Source organism: Scylla paramamosain, chromosome 1, assembly GCF_035594125.1.
Source record: "Scylla paramamosain isolate STU-SP2022 chromosome 1, ASM3559412v1, whole genome shotgun sequence".
Classification (NCBI taxonomy): Eukaryota; Metazoa; Arthropoda; class Malacostraca; order Decapoda; family Portunidae; genus Scylla; species Scylla paramamosain.
Genome location: NC_087151.1, coordinates 14467211 through 14488245, shown reverse-complemented (window position 1 = coordinate 14488245; position 21035 = coordinate 14467211). Strand labels below are relative to the sequence as shown.

At 38.2% G+C, this 21035-nt stretch overlaps 2 protein-coding genes across 10 annotated transcripts in view; both read right to left on the bottom strand.

Annotated features, from left to right (window-relative positions):
* The window catches only part of LOC135101232 (zinc finger protein 830-like), a 50327-nt gene extending 49619 nt beyond the window's left edge, over window positions 1-708 (bottom strand). For 3 of the 5 annotated variants that reach the window (XM_064004887.1, XM_064004897.1, XM_064004876.1), the window contains exon 1: window positions 635-708. The gene's annotated coding sequence lies outside the window, so the exon portion shown is untranslated. The remainder of the gene's footprint in view (window positions 1-634) is intronic. The other 2 variants (XM_064004907.1, XM_064004917.1) reach the window with 2 other exon arrangements.
* A 3560-nt stretch (window positions 709-4268) lies between these two features.
* On the bottom strand, window positions 4269-19336 carry LOC135101200 (hamartin-like). 5 transcript variants are annotated; one of them, XM_064004812.1, is made up of 4 exons: window positions 19186-19221; window positions 15482-15564; window positions 11375-11547; window positions 4269-11255 (listed from the first exon to the last, which is right to left on the bottom strand). In XM_064004812.1, the coding sequence occupies exons 2-4, from the start codon at window positions 15494-15496 to the stop codon at window positions 7859-7861; spliced, it is 3585 nt and encodes a 1194-aa protein (XP_063860882.1). In that variant the 5' UTR covers window positions 15497-15564; window positions 19186-19221; the 3' UTR covers window positions 4269-7858. The 5 variants fall into 5 exon arrangements, with proteins under 5 accessions (XP_063860882.1, XP_063860898.1, XP_063860891.1 ...); XM_064004828.1 differs by lacking the exon at window positions 15482-15564 and having other exon boundaries at window positions 19186-19336; XM_064004821.1 differs by lacking the exon at window positions 15482-15564 and having other exon boundaries at window positions 19155-19281.
* Between the last annotated feature and the right edge of the window lie 1699 nt (window positions 19337-21035).

Sequence of the window (21035 nt, the reverse complement as noted above, 5' to 3'; positions counted from 1 at the left end):
GCCACATGCCTTTTCTTGATATTTACCAAGCTGCCTGTTCACTGAAGAGGCCCATCTCTGCAGCACTAACCAAAAGCAAAATTTTCAAAGGTAAAGATAAGGTCAAAATGCAACTTGACCAAATAATGATAGTAGCAGCAGCATCAAGAGTAATTAACTCCAATGTCAACAGCATCAAAAGCCAGAATGTGTGTGTGTGTGTGTGTGTGTGTGTGTGTGGGTATGTGTGTGTGTGTGTGTGTGTGAAGGACTTTTTCTTCTTTTTTTTAGGGGTGGATGAGTGGAGCATTGGGGTTCAGCTTGCCTGTCAAATCAAGCTTGAATATGAAAAGACCTATGAAATACTGCCTTACAAAATCTAACAACTGTCAGCCAGCAGAATGGATGGGCTTACAACTGCATGAAAACAATCAACACAATGCAAGTGGGATGGACAAGTTATTGGAATAGTGAGCTCTACTATAGCATGTAGCGCGGCTCCCCTACGTCCTCTCCCATAGAATGACTGGGCAAGGTCAGACTTGGTCACTTCACCTTTATATTCTCTACGTCAGTAGTACGATAAGGTCTCGGTTACTACACTAATAAATCACACATACTGTGTTTCTATAATGCAAGGCAGCAGAGTACGTACCTCTTACGACTACCACACTCACCCGTCCTCAGCTCACCAATAGTTTGTTTATATCGCTCGCTTTCCGTTATCGCCTTGTCCAAGAAATAGAAAACATGAAAATAAATAACAGAACTGCAATAATAATAGAAAGCAAATCAGTTGGGAGAAAAATTACTGGGTATTAGTAAAATATATATCCAAGAAAAATATACCACCAGTAAAAAGAGACCTGTTGCAGAGGCATTTCACACCCATAACATTTCTTGCATGTCAATACATTACGCTTGGAATCAAGTCATACTAATGAAAATTATCCAGATAATCTGAATTGTTTGAAAAGACTATTCTATATCAACGTAAAGCTTGCAATCACGTCAAATACGTTATTATGGATGACCTGGGTCTGTTCCTCACATTTTGTGGTTACACACTTCATAATATAAGAATATCATTATATATTAAACATTCACAGAGTACTCACAGAAGACTATGGGAAGAGGCCGTCAAGCCTGTTGCCCCAGTTTGGATCATTACTATAATATTAGTTAGTAGTTTCCTATTGGATCTAATGGGCGGGTAGGTATTATAGTCACGTGGCACGACGATATAGAAGCTATAAAGTAGCTGAAATCTTCTGCAAGTAGATCTGTGAATCAATAAATGTCTCAAACCCAAACATCACTATTGACTAACATCCTCCCCATGCTCGTACTTTTTTTTTTCTCTGTCTTTTCAGTTCCTTCATTTTCTTATTTAAAGGCCATTAACCTTTTTTTTTTATTTTAATTCTCTTCAATGCAATTTCGGCAACATTTTCTCAAATGTTCTCCTTTACTACTCATATCCCAAACCTTCTGCATCATACTACTCCTGCTGCTAATATGAAGTCACTATAGCTTTGAATACACTATCTTGACATTTAATAGCCCAAACAATTCCCTTGGCCTTTCACTTAACCGCTCATGTTCCTCTCTACACCCTTTCCTTTGCAACCTTACACTAGCTGCTATCATACGCTTTACCACCATTCCTACCATATTCCCATCTATTTCTCACCTTTTTATTCACTATCAAAGCTTAATTATCTGACCCCTCAAATATTCCTTTCACTTCCTTTTCCTAAACTTCTTATCCAGTGTCACATTTAGGCTCTTCCACTCACCATCCTTATCTCTCTCCCTCATGTGTACCTGGAAGTCATTTTATGCTGGAGAAGCATTTGCCAGGAATAACCTTTCTTCTGCATATACATCTCCATAATCATTCACTCCATCTACTCTTCTTTGTCTTACTACACCTGTTCTCTCAAGCTTTGAATCTTTCTAATCATACCTTCAACACAATCCTCCCTCTTTCCAGTTTTCATTCAGAATATATAATGAATTATATTTTGGTCTTAGGTAGGGATGACTCTCCCTCATTCCACACATTGTACTTATGGACATTCACCTGGACCACTGCACAATGTTGTATCATATACATGTAATTTCAAAGGTCAAGACCACTGACTATGCCACCTGTTAACACAAAAAATTATGAAATCATGAAGTCCTAGATTTCAAAATCATATTACAATTGGGTGTTATTTAAATTTGATATAGAGACCTAGATGGTAAGGATTAGTCTTCTCTGCCCTAGAAGCCTAAAGGATAAGGTTGAGTAAATACTTGCAAGCATCACTGTGGAAGTAAATGCATGCATAAAGAGACCTTGTTTTAACTGCTCCCTTTTACAGGGGATGCTGGCCTGGTATGCATAGCTGGTGGCTGACATCACTCCTGCCCTAGGTCACAGGTGAAGTGCCTTGTATTTCATTTTGGAAAGTTCATACAACTCCTACTGTATATAATCATATATATTTCGATACAGAACATACTAAAATGAACTCTCATCATTTCTCTTTTGCATGTATCATATACTTATTTTTATGTAACTATTTATAACTTTCACATAATTCATATGCATATTAGGTATCCAAGTGAACTGTATCTCAGAATTCACATTGGTGTTAGAAAAAAAACCAAGATCAGTTTTAGATAACTGTTCTAAAATTCACTCACTGCAACTAACATCCAGCAGCCTCTGAAAGTTACGTGTGTCAAGTTATATTGTGGTGGTAAAGAAAAAAAAAATATTCGTAAGCCAAAATAACCTAATGATTGGAGATTGTGGGTGAGCCACTCAAAGTCTTATGCTGCCAGTCCAGTGTGTGTGTGTGTGTGTGTGTGTGTGTGTTCTGCCAATTTCATGAAACAACCAGCTGTATCCCTATGGAAAAAGCTGAGAATCATAGTGGGTATGAATGAGGCCACTCATACACCACACACCAAGACACCAAGGTCACAACTGCTCAGCTTACATCCCATACCTACTTACTGCTAGATGAACAGGTAATATACATCAAGAGGTTTGTCCGTCTGTCTTGCTGCTCCCAGAACTCAAACTCGGGTCTTTTTGGTTGTGAGACAAGCATGCTAACCACTACACTATGCAATGTGTGTGTGTGTGTGTGTGTGTGTGTGTGTGTGTGTGTGTGTGTGTGTGTGTGTGTGTGTGTGTGTGTGTGTGTGTGTGTGTGTGTGTGTGTGTGTGTGTGTGTGTGTGTGTGTGTGTGTGTGTGTGTGCATGCGTGCGTGTGTGTGTAGAGAGAGAGAGAGAGAGAGAGAGAGAGAGAGAGAGAGAGAGAGAGAGAGAGAGAGAGAGAGAGAGAGAGAGAGAGAGAGAGAGAGAGAGAGAGAGAGAGAGTTATCACTGTTCAGTCACTTTCTGCATCCCCTATATGCTAGGAAGTGTGAACCACAATTACCCAGACACCACCTATCCTTAATGGGATGGCCATCATAAAGCACTACAGTGCAACAACTATTAAAAAAAATTTGCATCTAAACATTCATGAACCCCACTAATTCAAACATTCCCTGTTACTGAAAACTTTTCAAAGGGAAATAAAAAATAAAGTGACATCACTGATTAAGCAAATAAAGATCAAAATGCAAAGCTTAGGAAAGAAGAACATAAGGATATTTTGGGTATGTACTGCTAACCTAACTGAAAATCAATACCATTTAACATCTTAATGATGTTTGATCAGTACTGCAGCTTACTTCAACACAAAACATACTCTACAACAAAGAACCTACATTGTTGAAAAGTCTATAAATATCCAAGTCCCATTAATGCAGTTTAAGCCATATGAATGTGGGTGTATCTGAATTAATAATAATAATAATAATAATAATAATAATAATAATAATAATAATAATAATAATAATAGTAATAATAACTGATTCAGGTTTAACATATGTTTCAAAATGGAAGTGATTATCAAAGATTAATATTAAGATTAAGAAGCAGCCTTAAGTCCTAGGAAATGCAAGTTTTGTAGGTGGACAAGTTATATGCAATAGGAACAAAATCTATAATCTAATATTACTTGGTAACCATAGCATGAAATGTCTGCTCTTGCAGGACAGGCTTTTGTGAAAGTTCCACCCAACATGCTAAATAAAAATGTATACAATCATACAGCTTCACTACACAACACCAAATGCAAAAATGTAAGACAAAACTTTTAAATTCTAAAACAAAATATCTGTGAACTTGCATTTCCTCCTCTCCTTATGATCTTACTAGGATATAAAAATTCCTCTATTATCACTGTTCTCTTTCAAAGATAAACCTGTATAAAAAAAATATAAGCAAATACATTATCATATATATAATGTGAAAATGTTTCAGATACAAAAATTTATTTATTTCTTCAAGCAATTTAAGTAACTTCAGTAAGACAAGCACAGATGTGAGATATGTGGTACAAATTTTAATCTAATAGTTACCTGTCAATCACTTTCAAAATAATGTGAAGTAAAAAAAATAATAATTACATACCTATACATATTATGAGAATGTCACAATTTTAATTTAGTGGAATTGCATGCATTTTTGCTTATCTTGTGCCTGGCAACCACCATTACTCTTTATAACTTGCATATTTGAGCTACATAATCTCAAACTTTTTCCCTTTGCAGCCAAACAGAATTATGAAGTCATGAAAATGATGAATCTGAACATCATATACCAATAGCAAATAAATGATTTGTGGAATACAAAATGAACAATGTTAATTATTTGCAGTACATAAAATTATCTCTGCCATGCAAACATCACCATGATTGCTTTAAAAACATATCATACACATGCATCTCCAGCGTCCTGATTTCTACTATTCATTCATTTATGAATAACTTCAATTTCTCATTTTACCATAATCTACACTTGAAACATTTATCTTACATTATTATTATTTTTTTAATACACTGAAAAATCTTCAAGAAAAACAACAGTTGGGACCAGCACATATACTTTTCATCTCGCAGGTCTTGACTAGCAACTGATCAAACCATCACAAACATCACAATGAGAGCATGTGAAAAGTATTGTTAATGGTAACCTTATTAATATGTTATTCATATCCTTTGGGTATTCATTTCCTGTGATCCACAATGGTAATTAAATAATTATACTTTATCCATCTAAAGCTTGCACCTAAGAGTCTGGACAAACTTTATGGCAGGACAGCACAACTAGTTAAGGTAATCAGGGCATTAAATGGCAAAAATGCCTTCAGCTTTCCTTTCCTGTGTTTTACCTTTGGAGCTGCATAAAAACTTAATACTGATGCACAGTGATTTCAAACCATAAGTGATCAGTAATAAACACACATGTACAGTACTTGTTATCAATGGTATTGATTCACATCAATGTCAGTGACCAAACAACCAATGCACGCGTGTTATGGGTGTTGCCTTCTTGAATGATACTGGAAGATTAATAAATTTATTTTAGTTACAACTGTACCTCCAAGTCAGTTTTGCTTTACATTAGCAATAAGAATTTTGGTTGTATTAAAATATTCTATGTAGACAGGTTGGAATTACAACTTCTGCACCCCATAATCAGTCAGTAGCAACCACACTGGAAACCCTGCCTGATTCCACAACTCATCCAGCCTGCAGTGATCTTCCTAACATACTTCTATGACCTGAAGAGTAGGAAGACATCAAACAGGTGGTGGTGGTGGATATGGAATCACATTAGCTGTGTGAAGGGGACTGAATGCATGAGGACAAGAGTAACATAGGTGAGCAAACAGTAGTGTCTAAAGAATAGACCATTATCTATTTGAGGAAAAAAAAATAAATAAAAAAAATAAATAAAAAATTATATTATTATATTATATATATATATATATATATATATATATATATATATATATATATATATATATATATATATATATATATATATATATATATATATATATATATATATATATATATATATATATATATATATATAAGCAACAGATAGTAACACTAAAGAATGGCAGCACCAATCTTGGAGGACAAGGTTAACAGAATTAATAGTTAATGAATGGACATTTCAAAAGCTTTCAGAACCTCATTATTTCTTCCAGAAACTAAGAACAACCCAAACAAAGATAGAGACAGCCAGGTTCCCTGCCAATTTAATTCACCTGAGGAATTCCAGACATCAGGGAAACTGATCAAGATCATCTAAAGTCTTAGAGATCAAATGTACATCAGAGACAGTCCAGAATGTACATTAAGATGTATTCTGAGGTAGAGGGCAAGAGGATATCCTTACACACTACTGTACAGATTACAAATGAAGCACAATTGAAAGGTAGCATAGATTACAGCCTCCAAGGGAGGCAGTTGGTGGACATCAAAGAAACTCACTAAGCTTCAACTGTGCGTGGACAAATTTTCAATTGAATCTGCATAGAGGAAGTAGTCAAGCTGAAAAAATAATGCCCAGAATGTCAGGAAAAAAATAAATAAATAAAAATAAATAAATAAAAATAATAATAATAATAATCAACCATTTATCACCTGTAGATTCTATCTTTAAATGAGAATTTTAGTTTAGTCTTGCAGAATGTGTGTGTGTGTGTGTGTGTGTGTGTGTGTGTGTGTGTGTGTGTGTGTGTGTGTGTGTGTGTGTGTGTGTGCCTTGTCCAAGTACTCTTTCTGGGGATCTTGGCCCAATATGTTGTAAATATGGGTGAATGTGTCACACAACATGGAAGAAAGCTGAATCTCTCAAAATTTCTCCTTACTTGAAAGCCAACCACTACACTACTATAATGTTCATCTAGACTCGAGGATTATGCTTCAAAGGATAAAGTATACCTATAATTCCAATGTAATTGTTTTACAATTCTTCTTTTGGAAAACAAGGTTGTTAAGCTTGGGTACAGCAATTCTGATGGATTATTGCAGTGCTACTAAATTTTATGAAAAGCTACAGCTCACAAGAGAAAATTAAAAAAAAATCAAACTGAACATTCCTTACACATCAACATTTTAAGAGTACTCTGTTCCCAGATGAACATAAAATCACTTAATCAAGAATAACACTCTAGACAAAGTCAATAATAACATGTCTATTGTAGACCATTCAATAAAAGATATTTCTTTGTAACAATGGAGAGTTAATAAACACCATCCAAATATGTTACAATAACAGACAACCCAGTGATTACATCAGTATTCTACTAATTTCAACATTTTATGAAAATTGAGCAAAATTTTTTCATAAACATATGCATATGATTTTATAGAATAAAATAGTTAACATGCAGCCTTGGACTCGAATTATAATGAAACCTTTAAATGATACTATGTATGTAAAAGAGAGAACCAAAATAAAGGAAACCACACAAGACAACACTTGCAAGGAAAGAGTATTAATCTCTTATAGGACATGTCTATACCTAGTACTGACACTTTGTTGTGCCCTCTCACCTGACAATAATAGCAGCACAGTTCCACAAAACTTACAAAACAATTTACTACATACATATTTAAACCATCACTAATCACCATATTAAAATGTTGAAAACACATTGTTACTACAGTGAATACTCATGATTACTCAATTTTTAATGTTGCACCACCATAAGCCTTAACACTCAGAACATAACCATTCTAAACTTGTATTACCTTTAGAATTTTCTTCCAAACTTTAACATTTGTTTTCGTGAGGAACATCAAATTATCTCAATATTCCCTAACATTTTTTTCATGAATGCAGTGCCCCCCAAAAATTAATACTTTTCCAAAATATGATTTTTCAGTTTTTGGTGCAGAAATATTTTGGTCAAAATTTACAGCTTAGGTCAAAGCTTAATGCAAGAGAGGCAACCATTTGTATCAATTAGGTCTTTCTACGATGAGGACCTTCTGACTCTAATTCAGGTTCAGCAAAAGTATCAAGTTTATTTAGAACCACTGGCTGCCTGGCAAGGAGTGAACCTTTCTTTACGCCTTGGATATGTCCCTCCGATGCTGCCACTGCACCACTGTCGGCTCCAGCACCAGGAGAGGCAGATAATTCACAGTCGATATCAAAACCATCACTGCAGACTGATTTTCCCCTCTGTGATCTCCTCACCTGCCTTACTAGCCTATCATTCTTGTCATGTTGTTCCAAAATGGCACTTTCCAAAGTCTGATTGGTGGATGATAAAGCCTGACAGCGAAGTTCTACTGCTCGACACTGTTCAGCCCCAGCCTCTCTAGCAGCCCTTACTGCTGCTTGTTCTTGCTCTACCTGCTTACATTTTTCTTCATAAAGAGCTTCAAGTTCTCCCACACGACTAAGAGCAGCATCAAGAGCAGCAGCAGTAATACGAGACCGCTCCTCAAGTGATTCTATCTGTTGCTGGGCAGATGCACGTTCCAACTCTAGCCCAACTTTTGCAGAAGGACCCCCTGTCAGGGTCAATTTTGTTATTTCTTGTTTGTAATGATCTTGAACTTCACCCATCAGACAAATGCGTTTGTGCAGCTCATCCATTTGGTTGCGCAGTATTTCATTATCTTCTGACATCCGTGCTTGTAAGGTCAATTGTCGGTCTTTATCAAAAAGAGCAGCTTGAACACCTTGTATTTGAGAGGTCAATTTTGAATTCTCATTAGTTAATGAACTGCACTGTTTTTTCAACACATCTCTGTCTTCCTGAGCATTATCACGCTCAGCAAGAATCTGATTCACTCTAGCTTCCTGCTTGGAAAGAGCAGATTGAAGCTGTTGCTCTTTGGTAGATGAACTCGTCTGTAAATTTGACAACTCCAACCTCAGATGAGCAACCTCCTCTTCTAGGTGAAGAACTTTAGCTTGTAACCCACGATGTTGCTCTTCAAGTGCATAAACTTTCTTAGCTCGACCCAAAAGCCTGCGATTCCGTTCAGCGTGTACTTCACGTTTATATCTTTCTATGAGTAACAAAACCTGGAGCACACGGATCTGGTTTCTAAGTCCTTCAAAAGGAATTCCTAAATGACTTGTCTGTTGCCACAGTATATTCTTGCTCTCACTGCCAATCTTTGATGAGAGTTGAAGATACTGATCTAGTAGTTCATAAGGAGACTTATTTGATGCATCTGCTTCATTAGTTGCATTATCTGATGTTTTTGGCTTATTTGCAGAAGTAGATCCTGAGAGTAGAGCATCAAGGAGCTGTTCATAAGGATTGACAACAGTAATCTCTTCAGTTTGTGTTGTGGCTTCACTTGTCACAACTGCTTGCCTTATTGGAGAAAGTGTAAGAGAGGACAAGGCCGATTCTTTCCTGGTGCGGCCATCAGGTACACTAGCTGCTAAGGAACTGTTGTCTACAGCCAAGTCTGGACAAGATGAACTTGCATACAAACCTCTAAATGGTGTAAAGCCAGGTTTGGTGGGAGAAACTGCAGCCCGTACCATACCCATAGTGTTGTACTGTGATAGGTCTGGTGGGGGACCACATTGGCTCAAAAACCTTAATCTCATAGTTTTCATATTCTTGACTAAATCAGTCATAGACCTCTGATTTGGAACTCCCAATCCAAGATTTTCCATCTCATCACAGTCTCTATCACAAGGTTCATTTTGGTTTTCATCAGAGGATCTTCTACTGTCACTACCAATGGATTCCTTTTCTTCAGATATTCTAGTATCAAGAATAGAGTAAGGTCTACTGTTTCTGTCATCACTTTCCATTTCAAAGTTCCGGTCGGTACTTTGCATGAAGTCCAAATCATTACCATTGGAAATCTGATCTACTGAAACTACCAGCTGTCCAAAATCAATTTTACTATTATCATACATTGATATTTTGCGCCTCCTATTTCCTTGATCTACAAGAGGCACTTGGATATCACTTGCTTTTGCACCAACTTCACTTTCAACTACATTTACACCCTGTTTTTCTACCACAACCTGCTTTTCTATCATGACCTTTCTCAATGTGACTGTAGTCTTTTCCTTCTCTCTCCCTTCTTTCACTTCCTTGCCTGATCCCTCTTTGCTATCTGTTTCAACTTTATCCTCTGTTGTTTGAGCATTTTCCCTCTGGATCTGTTTCCTTTCTTTAAGTATCTCCTGTAATTTGCTATTAATGAGGCTTGAACGTTCTGCCCTGGAAAATATATTCTGGTAATGATCATCTGGGAACTTAAATGGAGACTGATCTTTCCTTTTAGGTGACAAGGGACTGGAGCTCGCCTCTACCTCTGGTGTTTGGTTACTTGTATTGTCCTTTCCTGCAACCGTGTTAAGGGCTAAGGCACACACTGCAGTATTGGGTCGACGCCCTACTACACTGCTGCTATCCATCTTCATTGGTGATGTGAAAGGTGTGGTTTCTGGAGTGGCCTCTATGGCTGCCTCAGGGGGAGATTCTGCCACTCTTCCAATCTGTTTCAAGGCAGGAGCATTTATAGGGTATACTGGTGTGTGAGGCACAGAGGATGAACCACGAGGTGTTGAAGAAAGGCTACCTGGTGACTGCATAGCCAAACTAGGAGACCAGAAATGATTTTCTGCAGCATACAAGAGCCACTGTGTTGGGATGGGCACAGCCTCAAGAGCCGATTCACTATTCATGGTTAAAATGAAAAAGGAGCCACAAGTATCTTCACAGGTTAATTCCACTGGGTCTAAACATAATTTGGCACATTCAAGAATCAGCTGATGAGTTTCAAGTCCTTTCCATCTATTTCGGGTTAATTCAGAGTCCTTAGTTTCAGTTATCAGCAAAGGGTGGAGGCGAACCTTCTCCATCATTGGTTTCAGAGTAGTAAAAAAACAGGCAGCTGAATTTGGCTTTGAAAAACTAGTTCTCAAACAAGTTAGGAAATGACACGGGTACAAGGCATATAATCGGTGAAAAAGTGAGTATACTGCCACCTGTAAGAATGGCTGAAAGGCCTCATCAATTTCTCTCTTTGGTGTCCAGCGAACCAGCCGGCAGAATATGTCCAAAATATTGCCAAGATGTAGGCGTCCCATTTCATGTGGTAGTATGGGCATAAGAATAACTATCACCATGACTGCTCCGACCAATACTGGTACATCCTCATCTCCAGCTAACACACGTAATAGTTCCTTCATGGCCCCATGATTGAGAAACCTCTGCAGCCAAGTTGGTGGAGGCTGACGACGGACGGCATAGAGAAGGATGCAGGTGTGGCGGAAACGGTCCTGTCCTTTCAGACCCTCCATCAGTTTGTCCAGCAGGTGACGGTCATGAGGTTCACTGACTCCCAACAGTATATCAAGCAGACGACCACTGTAATTTTAGACAATTAGGCAAGGTTACCTACTTACATAATACAGACAGGTTATTGGAACAAGCCTGCAAAGGTTTATAATGCAATTAATAAAAAATCACAAATATGGAACTCTTACCTATTAGAGACATAAAAGTATTCAAGGAGGCCAGTGATGAGCCAAGACTCCCGTACAGTGGAAAAGGTCTCCTTGAGCAATAACCGCACCTCCTGAGCAACCTCCTCCTGAGGGCTCTCCAACAGCCCCAAGAGATCACCAACATCCAAGTCTCTCACCTCCATCTTATCACACTGAAAGGACAAGAGACTTAAGTTGGATTCCAGGGATTTTTGACAGTATACAGAAAAAGAACTCGTTTTAAATTCAAATACCACACATAGACTTAACCAATCACAATTTGACAATGGGTTCATGAATATAAATTGAATTGCATTACATTATATAATATATATAGACCTAACCAATCACAATTTGACAATGGGTTCATGAAAATAAATTGAATTGCATTACATTACATTATATAATATATATATATATATATATATATATATATATATATATATATATATATATATATATATATATATATATATATATATATACACACACACACACCATATTTGACATTATCATTATTATTACCAGTAATATTACTTTAAAAACAAATTATCGTAAAAATGAAAGCAATCTAACCTGTGAGGCTGTGATGCATATTTATAACTATCAGCTGATCAGAACCCTGACTTGATGCCAGCAGCCACTTGACGATGATCATAACAAAACACACCAATACCTTCACTGTTATGGCAGCAGGAGGCAAAAGATCGAGCTACACAATTTACAAACTACAAGTGGTAGCTTATGCCAAGGAGCACGGCAACAGAGCAGCAGCAAGGGCTTTTGGGCCACCACCTACAGAAAAAAATTATACGTGTCTGGTGACAGTAAGAAGACCAATTGAAAAGCGCAAGGAAAAGTGAACATAACCTTCATTACCCAGCCCCACAATGGCCAGAACATGAGGTTGACATAAAAAAAATGGGTGACGAGAAAAATTAATTTGCAATGTTTTACAATAACAATACAATTGAGATATTTTGCTTATACTTGTTGCTTGTCTGTACTGCCAACTTGCTTTTATACGGCAATGTTCTATGCTTGTGTAATATGGTGCTAAACTGCTTTCAACAATATATGCTTAAATACACTAAAAACTTTTTTTCTTGAATCTGACCTGCTGAAATGGGGGTGTGCCTTATATGTCTGTGCATCCTAGATGCCATCAAATATGGTATATATATTTTAGAGATGTAGTGAATGTCTGCACCTGCATCAGAATGTCAGCATAGTTTATAATATCCACATCCGCATCTGCACCACAGTTCTGATAAATGAAACATCTGCATCCACATCCACATTTGTGATGACAAATATCTGCATCCACACCACACACAAAGAGAATGTGGCAGATATACTTTATACATTGCAGACTACAGAGTACAGAGCTTCCAAAGTTCAAGAAAATGAATTAATGCATGTTTACTTAATTATCTACTAAAATTACATCTTTTTTCATTCCCTTTCAAATTTACACAACCTAATGTGTCAAGAGTTTGCAGAGGGGGGGAGATAATTTTGCAGTGACTATGTATGTATCATGTAAATATGTAAAAGTATGTATGTATGTACTGTATAACAGTACTGTATGTATGTACTATACATTGCATAAGTAATTAAGTATGAAAGGAAGCAGCCTGGCTGGCAAGGGCAGAGATTAATAATAATAATAATAATAATAATAATAATAATAATATACAATAATAATATACAACTCAAGAGCTGAAAATATACATATACAGGGTGTTAAATTATACTGATACTAATGGAAAATAATTGCATATGCATATGCATACTATTGTATATGCAATGAGCACTTGAGACAAGTTCATCATTTATGATTTTCACTATTGCTGGAATGACACTCTATTTGGATCTGTCTGTACAGATATGCACAGGAAGCAGTTAGTTATAATGTCTAACACTAACACTGTGGTGAGATTGAGGAAGGAGACTTCTGTGAAATGGGTGGTGGAGTTTTTTTTAGCAAACTGCTGAAAGCAATGATGGTGATGGTCCTGGAGGGTAACAAGGTGAAGGATGGTGAGGGCTTCCCGGTAGGTAGTGTAGCTGGGCCCCAGGATCAACTGGGTAGCTCTCTTCTGGGGCTGTTGTAGTTTATGATGCTGGGTCAGGCTTGGGGATGACCAAGCTGAGGATGCATGCGCAAGCTTGAATGTGGAGTACACACTCACCAGCTCATGCACTGGAGTCCCCAGCTTCTTGAGTCTTCTCAGGAGGTAAGCTGGTAGGTGGCCAATTTGATGCAGGAACTGACATGCTTGTTCCAGGTGAGCTTGCTGTCTATTGTGTGGCCAAGGAGTTTGGCAGAGTGAACTAATTGGAGGGGATTGAGGGGGTTAATGGAAACTGCAGGAGGGAAAATGTTGTCTGTGGAGGTGTGGATGTGCATGACAGTGGTCTTGATGGTGTAGAGTATGTCAAGGAGCTGGAAGTGTGTGTAGTCCAGGCTGTCGTTATTAATGGTGGGGGCCAGTGTGTTATCGTCCACATACTTCCATCAAGCATTAGTGTCAGCCAAGGCATTGTTCATGAGGACCAGGAAGTAGAGAGGTGCGGAGGGGTGGATGACTCTCCTCAATACTTCACCTGATTCCAGTAGAAGAGGAAATCAGACAGCCAGGACACCAAGCTGGGAGGAAACTGAAGGTTGATGGATTTTTTGATGACAGAAGTGTGGTGAATGAGGTCAAAGGCTTTGCCAAGGTCTGTGAAGGCAAGGGTTACTGAGGTCGTGTGTTTTTCCAGGTTACAGTAGATGTAGTCTTGGAGGTTAATAAGGCAGTGTGTGGTGGAGGACGACGATGTTCCTAAACTGTTGTGAGTCTATCAGAGGGACATGGTGGGAATAAGCCCAGTTGAAGATAAATCTTTTGCAGAGTAAGCTGGGGATTGGGATGATTGCAATGTGTCTGAGGTCACTGAGAGACTGGAGGCTACTTGTTTTGGGGATGGGTTAGCATATGCTACCTTCCAATCAGCAGGACACTGGCTCTGGTGGAGGAAGATGCTGATAATGAGCAGAGGGGGAGTAGCTAATTCAGCAGAGAATTCTTGATATACTTTGACTGGGAGGTCTACTGATATGGTAAAGTGTCTCATCTAGAGTTTATTTAGGGCATGAGGGATCTCATACTCGTCTACTGTAGGGAGTTGTGCAGGTGTGGGCAGGTAGGCAGGGAGTGAGGTGAGGTCCAGGTCAGGCAGGAACTGAACAATGTCAGAGAAGAGAGAATTAATTACCTTGGCTGCTTGCAAAGCCAGTAGGTGTGCTAAAGTTGGGATAGGTGTAGTGTGTTTGGCAAGGCCACACATGTCCCTAATCTTGCTGTACCACCTGTTCATGTTTTTTTGTTTGAGGTTGTTTTTGTTGGGGTTATAAGATTTCTTTGCTGCCTTGATTTCACGTATGACTTTGTTGTGAAGTTAGTAAAAGAAAGGGGGATTAAAGAAATAGGCTCCATTTCTCTGGTGCACAAGGCATTTTATCCTAGGAGTGATCAAAGGGACATCTGATGGGTAGGTTTTTGGAGACCTTTCAGGGAAGAAGTGATGGTATGCAGTGGTGATGGTGCGGTGGTAATTGCTCCATTTGTTGTGTACATCCTCAACAATGAGTACCTCAGTCCAGGGACGATGTGTGATCCACTGCTTGAACTGCCACACAGCTGAGTCAGTCATGGGTCTGTATGTCTTGCTGACTGGGTGCTTGACAGGCAAGGTGGGAGATGTGGGCAACCACAGGACAGAAAGATGTGTGCTGCATCTTATGGGGGCTAGTGGCTGAGGGTGGAGAGGTAGTGGTGGTCCAGGTCAGCAATGATGAGGTCCAGTGTGTTTCTTCCTTGTGTGGAGAAGTCCAAGACTTGAGTGAATTGGAGCTTTTCTTCTATTTCATTGGTGTTCAGCTTATCAGTCACCACAAACTAACACTTTGGTGGATGGAAATCTTGAGCAGAGGTCATCCATGCTGTCGATTAAGTGGGTGAAGAGCTAGTTAGCGGTGGTGGCAAGAGAGAGGTGGTAAACCAAGCAAAGGAGGATCAAGGCAGCAAAACGAGGGTTGGAGGGAGGGGTGACCCTTACCCATAGGATTTCCATGCCCTCTAGGGGCTCCACAGGGAGGAGGGGAGGGCTGGAGGTCTGAGCAGCCCACACATTTACCTGTTCTGAGGCAATGAAACAGCTGGTAACCAGCAATGTTGTGGATTTCAGGGATTAATTTGCCATGGTTCTGTGATAGCTGCCACATAAATGTAGTTGGCTCTCACTGTAGGGATAACTTCAAGTTTATTATTCAGCGATGTGATGGTGGACAAGAACAAGAAGGGCAAAGTCTCTGCACTTCAAAATGGTAACATTGTTTGTTCTGCTTGGGAGGGGTTTTCTTATGTGAAGTGGTTATCACTTATTTGTTTTTCATACATCTGCCTTGTCTTCTACTGGTTACAAAATAGGTTGGGTGTCTTTAGTTCCACTATCACATTCACTTGTGGATATATGGTGCCACATTGTAAATGGTAAAGGGAAGGAATCTTGTAGAACAGTCCTAGTGCACACGTGCCTACACTGAATAAGTATATTCAGGACTGGAGAGTATGAATTACTTGTAGGTGAAGAGTGAAGACACCAGCAGGTTGGTCTGGGCTGCTCACAGGAGCAGGAAATGTTCTGTCCCAGTGAAGGCAGGGTGTGTGTGTGTGTGTGTGTGTGTGTGTGTGTGTGTGTGTGTGTGTGTGTGTGTGTGTGTAAACAATATATACATGCATTATGCATGCCCACATATGTAGACCTTACTCCCTCTTAAGTTCACAAAGATTTCAGTGCTTTGTCCTTAACTTTATATTGTGTATTTATACAAAAATATGATCTGGCAGTGCTGAACACTTATCGCAGCGGCTATCTAGCAATAACTGGTGCTATATAGTGATTTTATACCAAAATCCTGGACACATCCACAAGGATGTCACAATTTGATATAACATCTGCTATTTGGTAGAAAATTATATCCACATTTGTGAAATATATATGCACGACATCCACATATACATCCGCTGATCTCTAATTCTGACATCCAATACATCTCTATTATATATCTTTTCTAATAACTATCCCTATCTAGATAGCTAGAGGGTAGCTCTAGTAGTTAAATTGACATACAACAATTATGGAGCATGTGTCTTCTTAATAATGATCTATAGATTATCTCAGGACATCAGAAAAAAATTACAAAGACACACTACTTATGTTTAAAATGACCTTCGATACTAAGTTGAATAATGATGCTGTATTCCATCATAATATCATACCCAAGTTCTAGAGCATCATGGCAACCTTGAGATACTGATCTGAAGGTGAAATAAACTGTCCGAAAGAGGCACCATTGCCAGGAAATAACACATGGCAAGGCTAAACATGAACCTGGTAAGTTACTGATCAGACCAAGAGGAGTACCAAGGAATGAGTAGGTCTTGGTTGGCCTGAACTTGGTGGTGTGTAACATAATAAAGAGAAGTATTTCGCTTGTGGTGGATGGCAGCAATGACAGCTCAAAATCTTAACTGTGCAGTACTACACTGACTAAAGTAACTTCAAGATACATCATCTTCCAACTCCATTACCTAGTTAAAACTTTTAATCCACCTTCACAAAAATACATCTGACATGGTCTAAGAGTTTATAGTCATTGCTATCAATGTTTGGTAACAAAGGAAATAAAAAAACTTCTTAGTACTTAGAATTCCAACTGAACATTATGCATAATTAATGGGCTTAATTTTTCTTCCCCATACTTGTTAGTTCAATCAAAACATCTCAATCAATCAAATGAGAAAATTTAAACAAGGCTTCCCATTTGTCACAGTCTATTGGTACTAGGAAAATAATACATGCTCCTTGAATAGACAGGCATAAAGTCTGTCATTATAGCCAAGGAACTTCATATATTGCTGCCAAATATTATATAAAAGTAAAAAGGTTTAAAATGAAACAAAAAGGCAAAAGAGAGGAAATCAAATGGAGCAGCTCAGCACTGCAGTAAACATTGCCACATTTCATTGTGAATGTCCTCCTTCAGTATACAATCAACAGAAACAATATAGTCAACAAACTAATGTCAAACTTAAATAGTATTTTTTTTTTTTTACAAGACGAATGCTGCCATCACTATCCTGATTCTCAAGCAAGAAAGTCTACTTATTCACATGATTCATAACTATATGAAGTCATTTCTATAATTTTTATTCATATTCTTGCTTCCTGATGCAGTAAATTTTTACAATAACACCAAACTGCATTTCAAGCACAAAACTAATATATGTTATTTTATTTATTTACTTTTTAATGTTATAGGCAATTTTGAGCATAAAATACATCAGAAATGCTTCATTTTGCCTTTCCTCCCCTCATCCCCTTATGATCTTGGTGACTCCTTAGGAAGCAGGGTCAGTAGGTGGGGAACATGAAAATGATAATTTTAGAGTACTTGAATGGAGATGATAGTTTAAAGGAAGGCAATCCAAACCTAAACTAACCTGACCTGACTTAACCTGACCTATGCACATCACCTAACAATAATTCCCTATATCATGGACACTTAATTTAAGACAAAAAATTCAATAAAGTAAGTTTCTCAGTATCCACACAGGTAATCAAGAACAATACTCCTAAATGTGTAGAACGTTATGGTCTTCTCCTAAAATAATACCCCTGACAAAGGACTCAATCTCCCGCAACCCTCAATGTTTCTGCTTTCATCTTATTGTTGCCAATAGTATATTGCAAATGGTGCATATCACATCTAAGTGCACACAGACCTTACATTTTCAGAATATCTGTGGGTATTTTAACTATGGCTTGCAAAACACTACCTCAAGGATTAAAACAATTGTTGATACTCAAGTAGATATACATTTACATTTCTGTAACCTAGCCACATACTCTACTCATGTGATCATAATTCTTTTATTGTTGATACTCAAGTAGATATACATTTACATTTCTGTAACCTAGCCACATACTCTACTCATGTGATCATAATTCTTTTAAAGTGTTTGCTATATTATTAGGGAGCTTTGCAGCTACCACTTTCTCAGCCATCCTCCCAACCAACTTGATATCAAAGAATTACATGAGCAGCAACAAGACAGTGACATGACAACCAGCAGCTCAACACTTATTGGGTGAATCTGTCCATACCTATGGATGACAGGTTTCATTTTTTAAGCTTCAATGGTCACACATAACCTCTCAAAACAATCGTGGATGGTGGTTCAGAAATTCTCTCAACAATAGTAGGTTATATTAAAAATCGGTTACACCATTAATTCTTTCCAGTTTGACTCACCTTTGCTTAAAACACTCAAGGTTACGTTAACCACACCCTGCATGCCTCTATTAATATATGCAGCCCGAAACACATTACAAAATTTTCCATGAAACAACGTGAATAAACAAACAGCCGGTAATAAATTACGGACTTTAAATAATAATTCACAACCACAAAACATCAGGCAGCAGCAGTTATGTCAACGAGGCAGTGCAGGACTGTATGACCCTGTCTGGTGTACACAGCCTTAAACACACACACATTTGTGGCTCTGCTCCAACCACCACCGCCGCCACCACAACCTGTCTCTCCAGGACCCCGCCACTCTCCTGCTACCCCGTCAAACACATGCCCACTTCACGTACCACAGCGTACTCATGCACGTACACTTAATCAAGAGTCACCAGATGAACGAATTAAATCCCAACACACCTGATGTGAGGGGCTTTAGAGCCATAAATACCTGGGCGTCTCACATGTTCCCTCCTCCTCCCCTCGCCTCCTCCAGCAACCAGCCGCGGAAAATCAGCTGTTTGTGCTGACATCAATGCTGCCAACATGGCAATTCTTTTTATCACCTTTGTAATCTACTTCTTTTATTACCAATCACAAAAAATTCTTCCCCTATATAATAACTCAGTTTAAAAAAGCTTATATAAACCTTAGCAAAGTGATATCTTGCTATGTAAACCATACGCGGGTCAATACGGGAGATATCGCCAAGCTGTTGGCCATTCTGGCTCCTCCGATTGTAGACAAAGAAACACATTTAATTCATTATACTGTTTCACACGGTGTGATTCACTTAACAGATGTATACAATGCGGTGCTTTTAATAACTATTAGTACAATAAATGCGGGCAACGTGGTAGTTTGGAGTCAAACTCGAATATTAATGCACCCTCGCGAATTATAGAGCTGACAAATTTCGACGCTGGTTGATCCCCTTAGATACAAGAATAACTTGTTATTTTTTCTTAATAGTATTTATCGTATAGATAATGTTATCTGAAACACGATCGATTGTTTAATGATAAGGAATGGTTCGTTTATAATGTTATAGCTACTAGGAATACCGTCGATTCCTGAACAGACTACAGTAACTATTTCGGCCTACTACAGTAGTTATAACACTTCTAAAATATGTCCAGCATTAAACCATGTCACTTTCAGCAGCATATAAAAGTTTCTTCAACATATCCTTATTTGAGTTGTTTGAATGATGAATCCCCACATTCATGATATACCAGAATATATTCTTACTACCCCCAGACTCACAAAATCGTCTCTCTCTCTCTCTCTCTCTCTCTCTCTCTCTCCTTGGAACAAATCAGGTACGTACTTTATCGGAGGTGCTACTTTGGCTTGTTATCTACAGGGAAAAAATATCTACACCGTACTTTGGCTTGTTATCTACAAGGAAAAAATATCTACACTGTACAAATTTTTATTTTGGAATGAAATATAGCATAAAGAATATGTAATAAAAAAAAAAAAACTTTTATTCATATTCTAGCGATGAACAGCACGTACAGTACATCGGCTAGAAATGCTAAATAGAGGTCAGGAGCTTCTTTTCTCATCATCCGCCAATAGAAGTAATTTCGGTGAAAATGAAATGTTCTTTGATTGATACCTCACATTATTTTCAATATACGAATCTTGGCATCGAGCTAGGATCTTTCAGTTCCTTGAGTATGAGTTCTGATGTTAGAATCGACGTAATATTGCTGATGATTTACGGAAAAATTATGGAGTTTGAATTGGTTTAAATTAGAGTAAGCTGGCCAGTCGTCGGAACAGATTCTTAAACCTTCAGCGACTTCTCTCTGAATAATTGGGTGAAGTGTCTCACGGTCTCTTCTTTCAACTTCGACACTAGAACAGACATTCCACTCATGCTTCAAACTCTCTAACGAGACATTTTCTCTCGAAACTAGAAGTGTTTTTCTTGTTCTTGATAAGCACAACTTTCTTGTTGTAGATCACAATATAAAGTGTAGATTGCAGACAAAAGTAGATTCATAACACGTAGATCGTTATATAAAGTGTAGATCGCATACCAAAGGTTCATGACAGATAGATAACAAGCCAAAGTAGCACCTTATCGGGGTGCACACAAGTTAGCTAACATTGGGTCTATTACTAAAGCCGTTACAGCCTTCTAGGTAGGTTCGCTCTTCAGATGCCTTCACGGGTGCCCCAATAGTCAGTGGCTATGATTTGATGGTGCTCTTCTTACAATAAACATAATAATTTGGTGATTCTTTGGTGGTTTTGATATTAGATTCTATTATATACTCTCTCTACTAC